Source organism: Phacochoerus africanus, chromosome 1, assembly GCF_016906955.1.
Source record: "Phacochoerus africanus isolate WHEZ1 chromosome 1, ROS_Pafr_v1, whole genome shotgun sequence".
Taxonomy (NCBI): Eukaryota; Metazoa; Chordata; class Mammalia; order Artiodactyla; family Suidae; genus Phacochoerus; species Phacochoerus africanus.
This window is the reverse complement of record NC_062544.1, coordinates 127,175,317-127,194,322: the sequence shown is the minus strand read 5'-3', so window position 1 is coordinate 127,194,322 and position 19,006 is coordinate 127,175,317. Positions and strand designations below refer to the sequence as shown.

The following is a 19,006-nucleotide window of genomic DNA, read 5'->3' as shown; positions in this document are numbered from 1 at the left end:
TCAGCATGTCTCCAGAAGAAGCAAGAAGACAAGTATTGACCTTCTTGGGGCAAAAGTGGGCTAGCTGGCCCTGAGGGCCAAATTCACTTTGGGAAGAACATTGTTGGAAGTTGATAGGACGGGGTTCTATTCCAAGTCTTTGGAATACTGGTCTATCCAAGTCTGAGCTGAGCCCTTCATCCTCAAAAGGGAGTGGTGGGGATGTGGGGTAATTAATGGTGGTATTTGTCCCTGCACAAATGTCATTATATTTTCCTGACATCTTCACCAGAATACGTTGTCCTCTTGAGTCTGAGTCAATTAACTCCTCACTCACTTTTACCAAGACCACTTTGCTAGTTGAGAGTATTGTCCTCACATTTCCACCTCAAGCACACCAAGTATCATTCTAAATGATCTATCTTACCCTCATTCAATATTTGCCCAGTTTTCCTCAAGTTTGAATCCCTGCTAAAACCTATCTTCAGATCTCTCATCTGGAACAGTCAAGGGAAAATTAAATCTGTGTCCTCCTTGGCCTTTCTTCAGATGCTTATTTCAAAGCAAGGATTGAAGAGAGAGGGCAAGAGGGACCTGAGGAGTAAATGAAAGGAACCTTGAAATTTTCCATCCAGATGGGAGAGATGGTGGCGACCTGGGGAAAGAGCAAGGAGGAATGGTTGTGATAGGACTGGTTCTAAGGCAAGATTTTGATGCTATAAAGAACTTTAGGGAACTGAAATGTCTATGTCAAAGATCTTATAAACAACTTAAAAAATCATAAGCTACAACAGGGTCAACAACAGAGGCTGAAGATGCCGAATCACAATCCTCTGGAGCAGATAAGTGCAGTGTCATGGCGTCTATCATGTGAGATGGGACTCCAGGGTTTTTATTTTGAATGGTGGAAACTATAACACCTGGGCTTAACCACATCCTTTATTGGAGAAAGTAAAAACTGAAATTATTTTATTTCCAATCTAGTATTTTTTCCTTCCACTAGATGTACCTTCCCTTCAGTTTGCCCTTTAAACGAAGAGCATCTCATAAAATGCAGAGGATCTTTTGCTGAGCAGGTTTTAAGGAACAGGAACCTATTTATTCTACTAAAATGTAGATGAATCTCTTTCCCTATGATTACTACTTGGATTTGAGACAAGTTGCATATCTCAGAAGGCTGACTCCCTGAGGTCAACCCATATATAAAGTTGGATATTGGTTTTTAACCAAGAGTAGTATCACAAGATCAAGAGGTAAAATGTGGTGCCTGGAAAATTGATTCAGTAAGAATTATGAAAACTTTTCAGATAGTAGTTATTTATATACTTACAAGTACAAGAGCGCACATAATGTAGACGGGATTTTAATCTATTCTCTGTTCCTTACAGCTAGAAAGACTGATGGTAAATCCTTAGATAGAAGTTGAGTATTTTATTGTCATACATTTTTTTGGCCAAGTCCATGGCATTTGGAAGTTCCAGGCCCAGGGATTGAACCTGCACCGTACCAGTGACCCAAGCCACACCAGCGACAATGCCAGATCCTCAACCCACTTATCTACTTGGGAACTCTAGGTGTTTTATTATTGAAAGATGGAAGATGTGGCATCCCAAGGAGTGTTTTTAGCCCTGATTGTATTTCTTCTGGATTTTGTAGTTTTTTATTTAAAACAAGCATGGTATTTTGTGTCACATTTTTGGTTTAGAAATGAGGATGCTGGGGGTTCCCTGATGGCCTAGAGGTCAGGATTTAGTGTTGTCACTGCTGTGGCTCAGGTTTAATACCTGGCCTGGGAATTTCCACATGCCATGTGCACAGCCAAAAATAAATAATTAAAACTGAGGATATTAAAATGCATACATCTCATAATAAACCAGCCCAATGCCTTAGCTGAGAAACTTGATGTAAATAGAGTTTGTTTTTTGCTCCAGCCCGGAAAGCAGTATGGTTTGTGACGATGACCTTCTCTCCGGCCCTCCCCTCTCTCTCTGACTGCCAGTCGCCTGGGGATTTATCTGCATTCAGCATGAGCTGGTCGAAGGTGGAAGCCACAGTGTTGTTGATGTATTTATGTATGTGTGCAAAGAAGGGCTGAGCGAAAACAAGCTGGTGGAAAAACACCCACTCAGGGAACCCATAATAATCTTCTCCTCTTGCCCCTCTCTTTCACTTCCTTTTCAGCAACCACTGGAAAGAAAAGACAGCCAGAACAGTTCCCAGCACAGTGTGGCCAGCCACCGGAGCCTGCACACGGCCTCCCCCAGCCACGGCGCACAGGTGCTCCCTGAGTACCCACCAGCCGAAGCCCCGGCTTCAGATCAGACTGACAGCTCTGGGCAGAAAAAGCCAGATCCTTTTAAAATCTGGGCCCAGTCCAGGAGCATGTATGAAAACCGACGTAAGTAGCATCCTGCCTTCTGTCTTCCCCAGGCCTGGTTGCAGAGCACCAGCTTCCTCTTGAGGCTTAATGAGAATAGATTTTCATTGTGGGAATAGGAGGGAGATAAATCCAGGTGAGAGGTGAAAGCATCTCAGAGCAGCCACAGAATTTGCTGGACTTTGATGGAGCCTCCACTATGGCTTCTGTTTGGGGAGGGGTAGATATGGATGCTCATCCAGTGAAAGGTCTGAGTGGAAATGGATTCGTTTTTCCTTTCCCTTAAAAGAAATGGCAGATAAGAGTGGCTGCCTCGTTAATTCTTTGCCACATGGGGATGGTGGCCTACTCTGAGCTCCCGTCTTGCAAAACAGCTCTGATATACTATTGAACAGAAATACGATTGGTTTGGATTGCAGGAGTAATGGAAAAAAATTAAATGCTTTCTTAGCAGTCTCTTGGTTTTTCAGAATACTGGTAATTTTTTTTAATCATTATCAGTCTTTCTAAACATTTCCCTTAAAACAAAAAAAAAGCAGTGAGTAGTTTGTGCTTTAATTATTTGTACAGCGGTTAAGTGTGTTCCTTGGCTTCATCTTGTCAGTAAATATGAAATCCTAATGTCATGCGTAGGGCCTTTTCTGGCTCTTATAAACGGGATAGTTTATTATTAAACCATATTTAATTTTTTACTTTTTATTATGAAATGATTTCCAAGACTATTCACCACAAAAAATATTCATTTTTCTTACTGTTTATTACCTGAGTCCCTAAAATGCTTTAATCTTAGAGGTTGCAAATAGCCCCCCTTTTTCTTGGCTGTTTTTTTTTACCACCATCTTCTCATGAGTCTGATTGGATGATGGGATGAAGCATCTAGGAAGTACATGCACTTTGTTAACTCTTGTTGTCATTGGACAGGAGAGGATGTTTAATGAGGGAGGAGACCAGGTTTGCTGAAGGAAGATAGAAGGGACTCATTCCATCCATCCATTTTGCTCCCTGTCCCTCCCCCAGCACAGGTTTCCTTTGAAGACATAGCTGTGGTTCTCCCTACAGAGCCGCTTGGAGAGCCAAGGCCCAGAGGTGGTTGGTGGTGGGGGAGGTTCTGCAGCCTCCCACCCACCCCCTTGGACTTGGCCATGAAACATTTCCTTTGCTGGCTAAGGCAGCTTCTCTGCGACCCAAACCAAACAGGGGAGTGAGACCAGCATCCCTGCCTAAGAAGGTGGTTGGCCCCAGTACTGGGTGAACATTAGCAGTCAGGGGGCACGAGGCACATCTGGAGTCTTGCTGATCATCAAATTTTAGAACTCACTCAGGGGGCCCTCCATCCTTTTCCTCTTCAAGGGAAAGAACATTGCCTTTTTATTCCAACAGTGCGTGCAGGAGTTCCCTGATGGCTCGGTGAGTTAAGGATCCAGTGTTGTCACTGCTCTGGCTCTGGTTACTATTGTAGTGTGGATTTGATCCCTGGCCTGGGAACTTCTGAACTCTGAGGGTGCAGTCAAAAAAAGAATTATGCGTGCAATTAAGTAGCCTGCATTTTGGCTAAGGGGTTGCTCTGCTGACAAAAGCCTGATCCTTTGAAGAATTTACTTAGTCCCTGGACCAGAAAGACCCCTGGAGGACACCTGACTTCTGACCAGAGGAAATGAAGTTCCATTTGGCACATCCCTTGTTAACTACTGCTTAACAGTGGTTGTTCAGCATGAACCCCGGGGTCCTTTCTCACTGTGTCTTCTCACTAATTGCAGTGATTTCACTGAAGTAGTGTTTTCCCCAAGAGGAATATTTTCACATTCCCTCCCCATTTCTAACCACGTGGCTCCTTCAGTCAATGGCCCAACTTCAGTTGATGGTGAGATATTGCCTTATTGACCCTGCCCCTGCTTTTCTCAGTAGAGGACACATTTATGATTGAGTTGCCCATGTATGAAAATCTTTTGGTGATAAAATAAATCGTGTTTTGAAGTGCTGTCAGGGGCCACATGGATTGACAGACAATTCTCTCGCACCCAGTGAATAGGAGGCTCCAGCTCATATTGCCATTTTTGCCTCGATGGAAGCAGTATTTCTTCAGAATGTGGTATTTCATGCAATTTTTTTTAAAGTTCTCACTGGAAAAAAAAATTGAGAAAAATATATAATTCTGCCACAACCAGCTATTTTAAACATGGAAGGAAAGTCAGGCTGAACTATTTGGAATGGGGCCAGTTTGGACTTTGATTTTCTTGAACATCTAAGGAATAGGATCTAGCAGCACAAATAAGAATCTTTTTTTTTTTTTGTCTTTTTGCCTTTTCTAGGGCCACTCCTTTGGCATATGGAGGTTCCCAGGCTAGGGGTCAAATCGGAACTGCAGCCACCAGCCTACGCCAGAGCCACAGCAACACAGAATCCGAGCCTCATCTGCAACCTACACCACACTAAGCAAAGCCAGGGATCGAACCTGCAACCTCATGGTTCCTAGTCAGATTCGTTAACCACTGCACTAGGACAGGAACTCCAAGAATCCTTTTTTTTTTTTTTTTTTTTTTTGACTATTGGAGGCTCGTCATTGAGTGATTGTACCAGCCTAATTGATGTTAAAATTCACATCGATTTCTTCCACATGATTAAATGAGGATAATGATGAGACTTTTCCCCTCCATGGTCATTACTCCATATTTTTCACAGATTTTCTTTCTTTCCCCAGTACCTATGACTGAGCCTATGTCAGTCTTGTCCTTTAATCAGTATTTTTGCTTTATCCCAGATCAGTTTCTGCCCTTAGGCTGTTTTTTATCTTGTCTTCTCAAAAAAAAAAAGACTGGAAAAAAAAATGCAGCGTGTAGCCTTGTTAGCTCTGATTCCCTGCCCCATCCACCCAGCACGTTGAAGTGAGCCAGTAAGAATGTATACATGTATGTGTGACTGGGTCATCTTGCTGTACAGTAGAAAATTGACAGAACACTATAAACCAGCTGTAATGGAAAAAATAAAAATCATTATAAAAATAAATAAATAAATGAAGTGAGCCAGGTACTCTAGGCAAAACAGGAAAATTGAAAACAGCAACAGCACCCTTCCTTCTACCCTTAATTTATCCCCCCTTTTGGGGGGAAATCTATTTTTCCTTGTATTATTTTTTATCGTAAAGGGCAGTGTAAAGATTCTTACCATAGTCTTGATCCCGTTCCTCCATGTGGTGTAAATGCTATGCAAAATACCAAATTCTTGATGTGGCCATCTGTCAGAACAGCAGTGTCCAAAAGTATCAGTCTGAATTACAGTTGTGTTAATAAATCCCTTTGAAGAGCTTAAGTGTTTAATTAAAAACCCACATGGAAGTCATTTAAAAGCCATGTTGTCTGTTTTGTATGTTCTCTAGAGAACGTGCCAATTGTACATGTCTTTTAAAAGTGACGTTGACGAGATCTTATTTGCAAATGTTGAGGAAGAGCTGCTAGTTTCCACTAGTGATTACTACCAAAGAAATTCTAAAGCTTGCAGTTGAAACTTAGCCTGTTGACAAGAGAGTTAAGAAAGAAAAAATGACAAAGCTGTCATATTAACCAGCATACACCTGTCCCTCAAGAAAGAGAGAGGCTTACAAGTCTGGAATTGGTGAATGACTCCTTTATCATAGTGAGTTTAAGCAGCTCAAGCATAAGTCCAGATTTTAAGAGCTCTTACGACAGTTGTTTGTATATTTGTTCAGTTTTGGCTTGATCTGATGATTTGTGTTACTAAATAAAAGACAATTCTGGTTGAACTGCCTAGAATTCATCTGAACAGATATCAGCACAAGAATTAATCCCATCAAGAACCTGGTACTATTTTAAATAAACGCACTAGCGTGGCAGTGACAAAAGTATGCTTAAATTTTTTCAAAAGGAAATAAGGGGTTAGATAAATCTAAAGTTCTTAGCATGATCCAAACAAGGTCATCTGAGAATGTGTACTTCAGAGTATAATTAAGTAGGAAGAGTTTAAGATGGTAATGGTAGTCCTATGAAATTCCCAATGGTACAGTTGTAAATTCTAGCTTTTTGACAAGGAAAGTACCATGAAAAAAAAAGAATCAAACCATAGTCTTTTAAAATCCACAGCAGCATTGACCTTTACTGTGAAAGCTTAACTGCATGTTCCTTATCAATCAAAACTAAATTAAAATGAACTAAGAGAAAGCACATACATTAAGCTTTGCAAAATTGTGACATTAATATTCCAGCTATGTCACCTTCGCCTGCATCGGGATTGAGCAAGGGTGAAAGAGAGAGAGAAATCAGTTCCACGAATTTTGGAGAATGTCAGAGTAAGGATCCACTGAAAACTTTTATTTCTCCATTACTATTCATCCTGTTTAATGTTCCCATCAGTCTGGGGGCTGGGGAGAAACTTGGAAAAGGGAGGGTAGAAAGAGAGATGCCATGAATGAAAGGATGTGGGGGTTCTTGTTGACTAAGCATAGAGCAAACACGAGATGAAATAAAGTGATTGGCATGGTTTAGCCAAGTCTGCAAATGTGTGGTGTGTCTATAATAATGGAGACACCAGGGGGGCTCTCTCCAAACTTGGTGATTCCATTTTTTCTAATTATCAAAGGAAGTCTTTTGACTGCTTTATTGGGTCATTGGTGAAATTGCCAAAAGAAATGAGCTGCTCAGATTGTCACCTGTGCCAGGGCTTAGAGGTAAAGAGAGCTAGACCAGATTTTCTTAGCTCTTTTTGATTTAGCCTCACTCAAAAAAAAAAAAAAAAAAAGGTGATAGTAATATCAGAAAGATGGTTCTCCTCTGCTGCCTCCTAAAAACTTAATTCTAATAAAATCTGCTGGAAATAAAGACAAGAACAAAAACCATGTGGAGGGAGTTGTTTAGAGACTTCAGTGCCCTTAGGAGGAAGTAACAGCAGAGGACAAAGAAGAGAAAAATAATTCTCACATTCTGTAAGATGAGTCAGTATTGATTGATCACCAGAATTATATATTTGGGTTTATAGCTTTTGGTTGGTTGAAGAAAAAAATTGTCAAGATTCCCAAGTTCAAGGGCCAAAAGACTTTCTTTGTAACATATCTCTGTGTTGGTGTATTGTGTTTCTGTGTGTTTCCCTAGAAGGCTCATCATTGGCATCTTCCCCATCCTTGGTGTCTGTCATTGGGCATCTTCCTTTTCAACAGGAAGCTCTTTAAAGAAACTTTGCTGTTTGCTTATTGACTCTCAAAGGAACATTTTTCCCCCCCAATGGACTAAACTGTATGATAAGCCTAAGTCTGTTGGCCCCAGCCGCCCATCCCATAGTAGCTTACTCCTCAATGAGCAATACAAGGTAGGAACTTCTTCATTGGGTGTTACCGTAGGATAGACAAGTGTTCCTGTATTAAATGATGCTACAAAAAAATTTTGTCTGGGTTGGAGGTCTCTGCACAGGTCCTTCCCTTGTTCACAGAAAGGCTCAGCAGATTTAAAGCAGATTCTGCCAAGAATCTCGTGCTGGTTGGAAAGCACCCGTGGTCTGTTTTAGTACTAACCCTCCTGCTTGAGTGAGCCGAAGACAAGACTCAACTTGATTTAATTTATTGTTTCAATGAGGCTATCACAGCAAATATCCTTTAGCCAGCTACTCAAACAGAAAGAAAATATTGTTACCTTAGTGTGCTTAAGAAAATACAACTCTCAAAATTGTGTTTCTAGAAGTCCGATGATGTAGCTTAACTCCATTCACCATGGCATCTTACAGCTTAGCCTCAGCAATTATCTTAAAAAAGCACTGGATAAGAAGCTCCATTCAAAGTGCTGCATTAAGATAGTTCAAGCAAAAATAGTGGATTCAGACTCCTCTGACTTGTACTTACCTGTTCATTGAGTTCCTTTTCTTTTGGTGTATTCATTCCCTGTATATTTTAAGCTTATGGGTAAGTTCTGAATAAAGGACATCTCTGAAAGCGTGAAATCTAAACAACCACCATCTCTTCCCTATCCCATTGTACAAAATCAGAAAAGATGGGAATTAAATTCTCATGCCTACACACCCCTTCAGCCCCAAAGCCAAGGAATTAAGGAAACCAGAAAGTCTGAAAATCTCCTTTAGGATTCATGACCACTAGATTATATTTTTTCTCTTTAAATAAAAAATGTGTTATTTCAGACTGTGAAACACATTGCTTATACATTAAAATACTAAGTGAGTTCCCACTGCGACAGTGGGTTAAGACTCCAACTGTAGCGGCTCAAGTCACTGCAGAGATGCGGGTTTTTTGGTTATTTGGGGGGGTTTTTTGTTTTTTGTTTTTGTCTTTTTAGGACCACACCCATGGCATATGGAGGTTCCCAGGCTAGGGGTCTAATTGGAGCAGTAGCTGCCGGCCTACGCCACAGCAATGCCAGATCAGACCACGTCTGCGACCTACACTACAGATCACGGCAATGCCGGATCCCTAACCACTGAGTAAGGCCAGGGGTCGAACCCGCAACCTCATGACTCCTAGTCAGACTCATTTCCACTTCACCATGATGGGAACTCCCGAGATTTTGGTTTGATCCCAGCCCAGTGAAGTGGGTTAAAGGATCTGTCATTGCCACAGCTCTGACTTAGATTCAGTCCCTGGCCCCGGAACTTCCATATGCTGCAAGTGTGTCCATTAAAAAAAATAAATAAAATACTAAGTAAGAATTAGGGAGTTCCCATTATGGCTCGGTGGAAATGAACCTGGCCAGTATCCATGAGGACACAGGTTTGATCCCTGGCCCCTCTTGGTGGGTTAAGGATCCAGCATTACCGTGAGCTGTGGTGTAGGTCTCAGATGAGGCTTGGACCTGGGCTTGCTGTGGCTGTAGTGTAGGCCAGCAGCGGCAGTTCAGATTCAACCCCTAGCCTGGGAACTTCCATATGCCATGGGTGAGGCCCTAAAAAGAAGAAAAAAAGATAAATACTAAGTAAGAATTAAATAAAAATAACCTTTTTATACTACCTTAGTTAAGTAACAGACTGGTCTATAGGACAATTTCTAGCATGTTCTTATAGAAATTACTTTTCTTTAAAAAAATTGCCATTTTCATTTTAAAGCCCTAGACTATTACTGAGTTTTAGAAATAAATTATCAAGTTATTGGATAATAAATTAATACTTACAATGTTGAAATATAGACAGATGCTGGAGTAAAGCACTCATTTTAGCGATGAAATACAGTTCATTGATATAGAACAATTTTGTTGTCCCCATTGAGCTTAAGGGTGTAAAACCGGCTGCTGGTTGGCAGGGTAGTAAAATCATAGTAAATTTTTACATTTGGAAATATTAGGATATTCAAGAGTAACTTTTTCGGCAAAAATGATCTAACAAATCATATTATTGGCTTTGCTAGTTTTGATTACTTTAAAGGGAAAAATAAGGGATTTTTTTTGTTTGTTTTAATTGAGGACACTTTTTACCTCAAGCTGCTTTGTTTCATCTTCTAGTTGACAACATCAGGTACTTGAAGGGTCTTCTATCCTCCGAGCCAGCCTCCACTTCAGAGGTCGCTCTGACTTAACATGAGCTTCCTCAGACATGGGGGGAGCATGATGATTTTAATTTCTTAGTTCCTCTTGTGACAGTACCTTGGAGAGTGGTGAGTGCTGACTTTGGCCTCCATCAGGGCTAATAGCTTTGGGCTTGATGAGGAATTATCAAACAGTGATTAGTCCTTTGAAAAAAAACTTAAGGCTCAATGACTGTGCCCACTGTTAATTTTCGCCCAGCATTCTCTGTTATTGTTTCACCTGTCCAGGTTATTTTGTTCCCTTGTCTGTGTTGGAAAGCTGTCATCTGCTTAGGCACCATCAGTATTGGTCCTTTCACTGTGTTCGCCTACAGGCTCTGATTCCTTTTATTAGAAAAATAACCTCTCTCTTCCTTTCCCCTCTCTGCAGTTCCAGATTACCAAGAACAGGACATCTTCCTCTGGAGGAAAGAAACTGGATTTGGATTTAGGATTCTGGGTGGCAATGAACCAGGGGAACCTGTGAGTCTTTTGTCTACCTATCCCCACCCCTCACCCCTGTTCTCTAAGACTTCAAAGCAAATTGAGAGCGGTGAGAAATCACCAAGAATTTGAGTTCAGCTAAGTGAATCCCAGACTGTTTCATCTCAAGCAGTGGAGAGTTTTCTTTAGCTTTTGGAAAGCATTTTCTGTCTTGAGTAAGAAGGGACTAGATCCTTTCTAAAAGGTTTGTGTTTGTGTTTTTGGAAAGCAACAGCTGTAGCATATGAGTTCCCCATCAAAGAAAAGTAAACCAAAAGGCAAAATAGGAATAGACATCAACTAAGAATACAATGGGCTGATCCTTCTGGCCAGTTCCATTAAATCTGCCAGCAGGTAGTTAGCTTTGTGTATTGAGTAGCTAGGACATAGAGAGCACTTGAAAAAGCATTATGAGAGATTAGAGAAAGTAGGACCACTCTCTTTACAAAATTAGAGAAAGAACCCTGAACAAGGATCAGGAGACATTTAACTTCTGCAGGCCTCATCTTTAGAATAAACTGAGTAGAATATCACAGGATTCTTTTGCAAAAGGAAGAGAAAGCTAAAGATAAATATCGTTCATTTCCTCGTCATGGTAAAAATAGCTACCATTTATTGGGTGCTTACTATGTGCCAGATGCTATGCTAAAGGCTTCTACAGTCTTTACACATTCTTCTCATATATCCATCAAATCTTTGAATGTATCCCCAGTTTTCAAATCACTGAAATAAAGACATAGGGAGTTCCCATTGTGGCTCGGCAGTAATGAACCTGACTAGTATCCATGAGGATGAGGGTTTGATCCATGGCCTTGCTCAGTGGGTTAAGGATCTGGCATTGCCATGAGCTGTGGTGTAGTTTTCACAGACATGGCTTGGATCCCAAGTTGCTGTGGCTGTGGCATAGGCCAGCAGCTGTAGCTCTGATTCAACCCTAACCTTGGAACTTCCATGTGCTACAGATGCAGCCCTAAACAAAAGACCAAAAAACAAAAACACAAAAACACAGAAAGGTTAGTGAACTTACCTGGATCACAGTTAGTAAATGGACAGAGTGGAAAGTATGTGATTCCAGCATCCATGTGCTTAACCACTCTTTTGTCAGAGTTCTTTGGAAATAATGTAAATGCCATGTAAAGATCCTTGTAGCATCATCTAGTGAGAAGGCAAAGAAAGCACAAATATTTTAGCTAAAGTTTAGTGAATGGTTAATATAACAGCAAGACACTAAATATAAAGACCACCTCTATGTGCAAGTTCCATAGACTACAGAAGTGGGGGTGTCCAACTAGACTCTACTTGATTCATCCCTTCATTTAAGAGTAGTTTTAATGCACTCTGTATTGCTAGGCATATGCTGACCTTTAAAGAAAAGTTGTACTATTATTATAATTAGCAGAGTTTTCTGAACTGAGGCTTCTTAGGTGGATAGAAAAGGAGAAAAAGTTTTGCAAATGAATGGAATAAAGTGATTTATTTCTGCAAAGGCAAAGAAAGAATGAGTCATCACCAATCTACAGATAAATGGAAAGAAACCAAACAAGAAAAAGTTATCTTTTCCACAATTTAAGAATTACTGTACTACCTGGTGCCCTGTAGGCACTCAATTAGTGTTTGCAGCATGAAGGCAGACATGGACAAATTGAAATGGTTCTCAGATGGAAAGGCCATCATTATACAGGCAGCCTTTGTTTTCTTATGCTCTCCAGATACTGCATTTTTTTACAAATTCAAGTTTTGTGTCAGCCCTACATTGTCAGTTGATGGGTAGCAATTTTTAACAAGAATGTATTTTTTGGAGTTCCCACTGTGGTGCAACGTGATTGGCAGCATCTCTGGAGCTCTGGGACATGATTTTGATCCCTAGCTTAGCACTCCCCAGTGAGCTGAGGATCCAGCCTTGCCACAGCTGCAGCTTAGGTTGCAACTGCAGCTCAGAAATGATCCATGGCCTGGGAACTCCATATGTCACGGGGTGGGAAAAAAGAAAAAAAAAGACCTAAAAAATGTATTTTTAAAATTAAGATATGTACTTTTTTAGACATAATGCTATTGTACATTTGATAGACTACTGTATAGTGTAAACATAACTTTTATATTCACTGGGAAACCAAAAAATTCATGTATCTTGCATTGTGGTGGTATTCACTTTATTGCGGTGGTTTGGAACCAAACCCACAATGGCTCCAAGGCCTGTCTGTAATACTAAACCTAAAGGTCAATGTTTCATCCATCATCCAATGATCCAACAGATTTATATCGGTCACATCGTACCACTGGGTGCTGCTGATACGGATGGCCGCCTGAGGTCTGGGGATGAATTAATCTGTGTGGATGGGACACCTGTCATTGGAAAGTCACACCAGCTTGTGGTCCAGCTTATGCAACAAGCCGCCAAGCAAGGCCACGTCAATCTCACAGTGCGGCGTAAAGTGGTGTTTGCAGGTATATTTTTCCTTCATTCCTTTAGACAGTTCCTTGTCACTTTATGCATAGAAAAGGCCCCCTCCGTGTGTCTGCCTCCCCATGCATCTATTTTAGCAAATGTTTGCAAATGTGATTAAGCTCAGAATTTCCAGATGGTTTGCTTTTCTCAAGCCCTGTGAAACTCCTGTCATTCAAAAGTGCTTTAATGTGCCATCCATGCATGTTCAGCAAAGGCTTTTAGAAGAGGGCTAGCTGAATATGTGTTCCCTCCCTCCATCCCCTTGCCAACCAGAACTTAGTCATTTTCTTCATAGGATGAGAATTCTCAACAAAAGAGGTCACAGTGACAGTCAGGAGAATTATAGCTTCAAATTAAGAGACCAAGAATTGGGTTTGTGCTGCCAAATAAGCTCATAAAAAAAGTTACTCTGTTGTTGACAGTCATATATATTAAACTGAGATTTTCATCTTATAAAATGTCTCTCTATAAGAAAGTTGTACAGCTGGCCAGTTCCACTTCATCTTTGATTCTTCCCTCCTGCAACTCAAAATCCTATGTATCCTTTCAGGCCCAACTCCAATATAACCTTCTCTCTAAAACCCTCACCAATTCCTTCCTTCCCACTGCCTTGTGATTTTCGCCTTCCCTTCTTGCCATCCTCGAGAATCATGCTTACCTTTGTATCAGAATCCAACATTTTTTGCCAGTTCATTGCAAAGGGTCTGTGCTTTCCGTGCATTCAGCACCTTTGTCTGCAGCCCCCACCTCCAAGTAGTCAAGAAAGAACCCAGAATGCAGAAGAGACAGATTCCATGTTCTGTCAGTTGAATTACTGCAAAAGTATAATACAAAATATTATGAGTTCTCCATGGCTTCAATATTAGTGAAACAACTACTTATCAGAGGAAATTAACTAGCACCTTGTTTAAAAAAAAAAAAAAAAAAAACTAGTAGAGCTCATTTAGATGACATACAATTAATTGCAGAATTAAGATATCAGACTCCAGGGGGCGAGCCCACCTTACCGCAGCCATGGAGAACAGTGGTAATCGCTTATGTCCCTGGAGTTCATTTTGGCCTTGGAATTTTAGCATAGTAACCCAGGCAACCAAGAGCAGTTAGAAACAGCTTTTGAGATGAGATAAAAACTTTCTGACTGGCCCAAATGAAAATAGGAGAGCAATGTTAACTTTTGTTTCAGATTGATTTTTTAAATCTTAAATATTGGAGGTTTTTAGCTCTGGGTCAAAGACATGTTAAATCTTTGAAGAGACATAGGCCAAGGAATATAAGCTAGTCATAAAAGTGCGAATATGATATGCTTCCACTTATATTAGGTACCTAGAGTTGTCAAATTTTTAAAGACAGAAAGTAGAAGGGTGGTTGCCAGGGGCAGGGGAGGGGGAAACGATTAGTATTTAATGGGCACAGAATTTCACTTCTGAAAGATGAAGAGGTTCTGGTGATGGGTGGTGGGGATGGTTACACAATGTTTATGTACTTAATGCCACTGAACCATATACCTGAAATGATTAATAAGTTTTATGTTCTGTATATCTCACCATAATAAAAATAAAATCTATGGGCATTCCTGTTGTGGCTCAGAGGAAATGAATCTGACTAGCATCCTTGGGGACGCAGGTTCGATCCCTGGCCTTGCTCAGTGGGTTAAGGATTCGGCGTTGCAGTGAGCTGAGGTGTAGGTCTCAGAAGTAGCTTGGATCCCGAGTTGCTATGGCTCTGTTGTAGGCAGCAGCTACAGCTCAGATTCAACCCCTAGCCTGGGAACTTCCATATGCTGTGGGTGCAGCCCTAAAAAGACCAAAAACAACAACAACAAAAAGAAATCTATGAAAGGAGATGCTTTGGAGAATCAGTTTAGTAGTGCTATCTAAAACCTGAACACACATTTTGCTTTTGCCATGAAAAATAAGTCAGCCCTGCCTACCACTGTGGGCTATTTAGGAGTGCTTTACCCTGTCACTTGACAAAGCAATAAAACTAGAATTTGATAAGATGAATTCCGAGGGAGGCTAATGGATCCAATTGTGTGATCAAAGTAGATAATTGACATCTAGAAGCTAGGAAGAGAAGCTAAGTGTGCCTCGGATAGGTGTTGTCAGGAATCCCACAGTATGGAAATCTTAATGGTGCTGTCAACTTATTATCTCTCCCCTGATGGAAAAAGCAGAAGTAAAACTCTTTGGAAAGCTGAGCAGACATGTGGCTTGAGGGTCATGACAATTTGAAGGCAGCGAAGGACATGTCTCTGAGGCAAAGATGGCGGTTGTCCTTGCTGTGGGCCACACCTGCACTTCCTTGGATGGCTCATTTTTGTTTGTTTCATTGAAGTCTAGTTGCTGTACAATATCATATGTTACAGATGTACAATATAGTGATTCACAATTGTTAAAGGTTATAAAATATTATAAAATATTGGCTATATTCTCTGTGTTGTGCAATATATCCTCATAGCTTTATTTATATTTATTTATTTATTGGTCTTTTTAGGACCACACCCATGGCAGATCCCAGGCCTGGGGGTTGAAGCTGCTGGTCTGTACCACAGCCACAGCAACATGGGATCTGAGCCGCATCTGTGAACTGCACTACAGCTCACGGCAATGCTGGATCCTTAACCCACTGAGTGAGGCCAGGGATTGAACCTGCATCCTCATGGATACTAGCTGGGTTCCTCGCCGTTGAGCCATGACGGGGAGTCACATCATAGCTTATTTCATATATAATAGTTTGTACCTCTTAATCCCTTACCGCTGTGTTTCCCTCCCTACCTTCCCTTTCCCCACTGGTAACCACTAGCTTGTTCTGTATGTCTGTGAATCTGCTTTTTTTGGGTTATATCCACTGGTTTGTTGTATTCTTTAGATTCCACGTATCGGTGATAACATACAGTAATAGTTGTCTTTATCTGATGTATTTCACTTAGCATAATGTGGAGAGGTCGTTTTTTGACTTGTATACCAGGAAATATTTCAGAGTGGGCCGATCTTGCTGCCAACTTGAGTCTGAATGTAGATATTAATATATAGTATGGTGTAAATGATAAAGAATGTGGGTGTCCTTTTGGGGATTTATCCCTAGCGTCACGGTCAGCCAATACCGAATGGTAAAGACTTACAGAAAAGCTGTTTTCACTTTCTGTAGTTCAGTTCTGTGAGGTCAGGTGCCATGCTAGCTGCCAATCTATTGATTTAGCTGCAGATTTGAGGGAGAAAGGAGGAAGGGGTGGCAGGGAACACTTTGCTGCAAAGGCAGGTAACAGGTGCCTCTCTTTGGCACAGCCCCCAAAACGGAGAACGAGGTGCCCTCGCCAGCCTCGTCCCATCACAGTAGCAACCAGCCCGCCTCGCTGACAGAGGAGAAACGGACCCCGCAGGGCAGCCAGAACTCCCTGAACACGGTGAGCTCAGGCAGCGGCAGCACCAGTGGCATCGGCAGCGGCGGCGGAGGCGGCAGCGGTGTGGTGAGTGCAGTGGTCCAGCCCTACGACGTGGAGATCCGGCGCGGGGAGAACGAGGGCTTCGGCTTCGTCATCGTGTCGTCGGTGAGCAGGCCCGAGGCAGGCACGACTTTCGGTGAGTGAGGGCCCTTCTGCTCCCCAGTGTTTTCTTGGGATAGCGGAGCACTCTTCTATGGCGAGTGAAAGACGGCCAGAATCTCATTAACAGAAATGCTTTTCATGCTTTCCGCTTCAGATCATTAAAGTCTTAATTGGGGATGGAGTTTATTTGGTAGCTTTCCCCTCCTGAAGGGTGGGATTTTTTTTTTAACCCCTTAGCATCCATTATGCCTGCGTGTTCACAGGTGGACAACTTCAGGCACATGTTAAATTTGCAAAGAAGCTCCTTGACAATAGAGTGTGAGAAACTCTTGCCGGAGAAAACCATTTGTAAAGTCCTGAGCAGGATGTCAGTAATAGCACTTGCCTCAGAAGGTCTATGAGTTTTAAAAGAAGAATATGGTTGTAAAAATAAATGCCTGGGGGAAAAAAAATAGAGGTGTAAGGAGTAAAAAAGTGTATATGAAGTACTTTTTGTACTCTTTCCATTTTATTTGTGTCCCTTTTCTATCCCCATCTGAAATTTTTAAATTTTTATTTTAAACAATATGTTTACCATATCCTGGTTAAGAGTCAAATTAACATCTGCGTTATAGAGCCATTTGTCTTCACTGCCCTTGAATTCTAGCAAGAGTGAGCATCCTTTCTCATCTAGATGCTGGAGATGTGAGCAGAGTGTAGAGAAACACAGTTGTCACCATCCTGGAAGGTTGACTCTCTGCTAGGTACACTAGGTGAGACACAAAGGAACCCAGGTGATTCTAGGAACTAGGAAACTCTGAATCTCTTTCCTATGAGAATCAATTATAAGTATGTACTCCAAAAATAATCAACCTTCTGCATTAAAGAAGAATCAGTTGTTTTCCCCAAGCACAACTGTTAATTAGTATGGAATGTGATGGGAGACAGTGAAAGGCTGTATAGGCTGTGAAATTAACTTCAGCTCTCTCTCCAAGTGACTTACCCACAAGGAGACCGAGGACCAGTGGCCCAGGTCATTTGTTAGTTAACATCAGCTAGGTGCTCCATCTGCTTCTGCTCCAGTAGAACTCCATTTGCCTCCATTTAGTCTTGGTACATTTCTTCCTGCTCAAGCCATTTCCCTCTAAGGTGTGTTCATTAGAAGATGGTGCGTCGTCAGGTTCATGCATGTGTGGCTGCAGTAACAAATGCCCATTACTAACAGTGCTTTTGTGAGCTCCCTTAATAACATTATCACAGCATGTCATGGGTGGTAGGCAACTGGACCTCAAGACAGAGGTGTGTTTTTTTTGTTTTGTTTTGTTTTGGCTTGTTTTAAAATTAATGCTAGAGATTGTTCTGCTTAATTTAAAAATAAAAAGAAAAGCAAAGGGGGGAAAGAAATCTCAGATTATTTCCTTTAGATCTACAATTTGTTCCCATGTACCCCTGTGATGTTCTCAGAATTTTAGAATTCTCAGTTTCCCCTTCTAGAATGACATAGCAGATACATCTTGTGGGAAGCTCTGTGTTATTTAATGGACATTGAATGTCTTTGCTTACAGTTTGGTCTTTGATTGTTATCCTCCGGCTCTTACAATGGACAAATTAAACTTCCCCTAATACCTTGCATGAGACTTCTGAGCTATGCAGAGCTTTCCTCCTACCTGCTGCCCTGATACCTTTGCATGATTCCTTTCCCATGGGAATTGTCCTTGGATGTGGACTAAATTTAATCAAGAACTTGAATTTGATTATAGAGGCTTTCCACCACTCTTGCTTGCTATATTCCAAAAAAACTGTTTAACTTCCTTTTTTAAGAAATTCTTTAACCTTGACCTTACATCCAGTGATAGAGACACAGACAAATGTGGTGAAATTCAAAGGAATTGTAGCTCATTTTCCCACACATTTGATCCTTAAGCTCTAAATTATGATGGGAGAGCCTTCTCAGTTTCACCATCACCCATGTTCACTTTGTCACCTTTTCCCAAAGGCGGCTCAACTCTATAACTATCGTACAGTCCCCAGAAAGACAGACTCTCCAAATCAGTGAATATGAACAAGAAAGATTGAAGCTCAGTATACAATTATCTAGAAACCCTATGTCAGTCTTCAGAGCCCATTTTCCACCACTAGCTAAAAGTTACCAATGCTCTTGGGCCCATGAGCAGCAAAAATAAGGGACCCAGACCTGTACACCTATTAAATTATGAATCAGAGGCAAAAAATAAAAGTTACCAACACTCTTGGTTTTGACATGAAATGCTCCCAAGCATTCAATAAACCTTCTTCAAATGTACTTTTCCTGGTTTTTTCCTATCATCGCTGATAGTAACTAACCAGCACAAAGGAAATGATTAAAGGAAAAGAGGTGAGGAATGATTTGAACCTAGCTTCGGATCACTGTCCTCAGCCTGAGTAGGTGCTAGATTGTCTTATTCCTTTGATGGGATTTTTGTGAGGAAGAGGGAGGATTTCCAAGCTAATGAGCCATTTGGACTCCTCTCTAAAAGCCGTCAAGATTGGCTGAGTGAGCAGAGGTCATCAAAGGAAAAATAGGTGTCAAGGTTAGGTGCTTTCTTGGCTCATCTTGTAATTATACCCTTTTGCTAAAGCTTTCATCATTCTGGGTAGAAGGCAGGAAGTCTAAGTGTTTGTCCATTAGATGTTTTCAGATTGGTGCTAGCAGAC

At 41.2% G+C, this 19,006-nt stretch overlaps 1 protein-coding gene across 14 annotated transcripts in view; it reads left to right on the top strand.

Annotated features, from left to right (window-relative positions):
- The window catches only part of MAGI1 (membrane associated guanylate kinase, WW and PDZ domain containing 1), a 676,654-nt gene that overhangs the window by 635,626 nt on the left and 22,022 nt on the right, over positions 1 to 19,006 (top strand). For 11 of the 14 annotated variants that reach the window (XM_047778731.1, XM_047778778.1, XM_047778819.1 and 8 more), the window contains 4 exons: positions 2,161 to 2,377; positions 10,252 to 10,343; positions 12,596 to 12,788; positions 16,074 to 16,367. In XM_047778731.1, the coding sequence (XP_047634687.1) occupies positions 2,161 to 2,377; positions 10,252 to 10,343; positions 12,596 to 12,788; positions 16,074 to 16,367 (796 nt within the window). Of the gene's footprint in view, positions 1 to 2,160; positions 2,378 to 6,572; positions 6,657 to 10,251; positions 10,344 to 12,595; positions 12,789 to 16,073; positions 16,368 to 19,006 lie in introns of all 14 variants that reach the window. The other 3 variants (XM_047778792.1, XM_047778808.1, XM_047778801.1) reach the window with 1 other exon arrangement.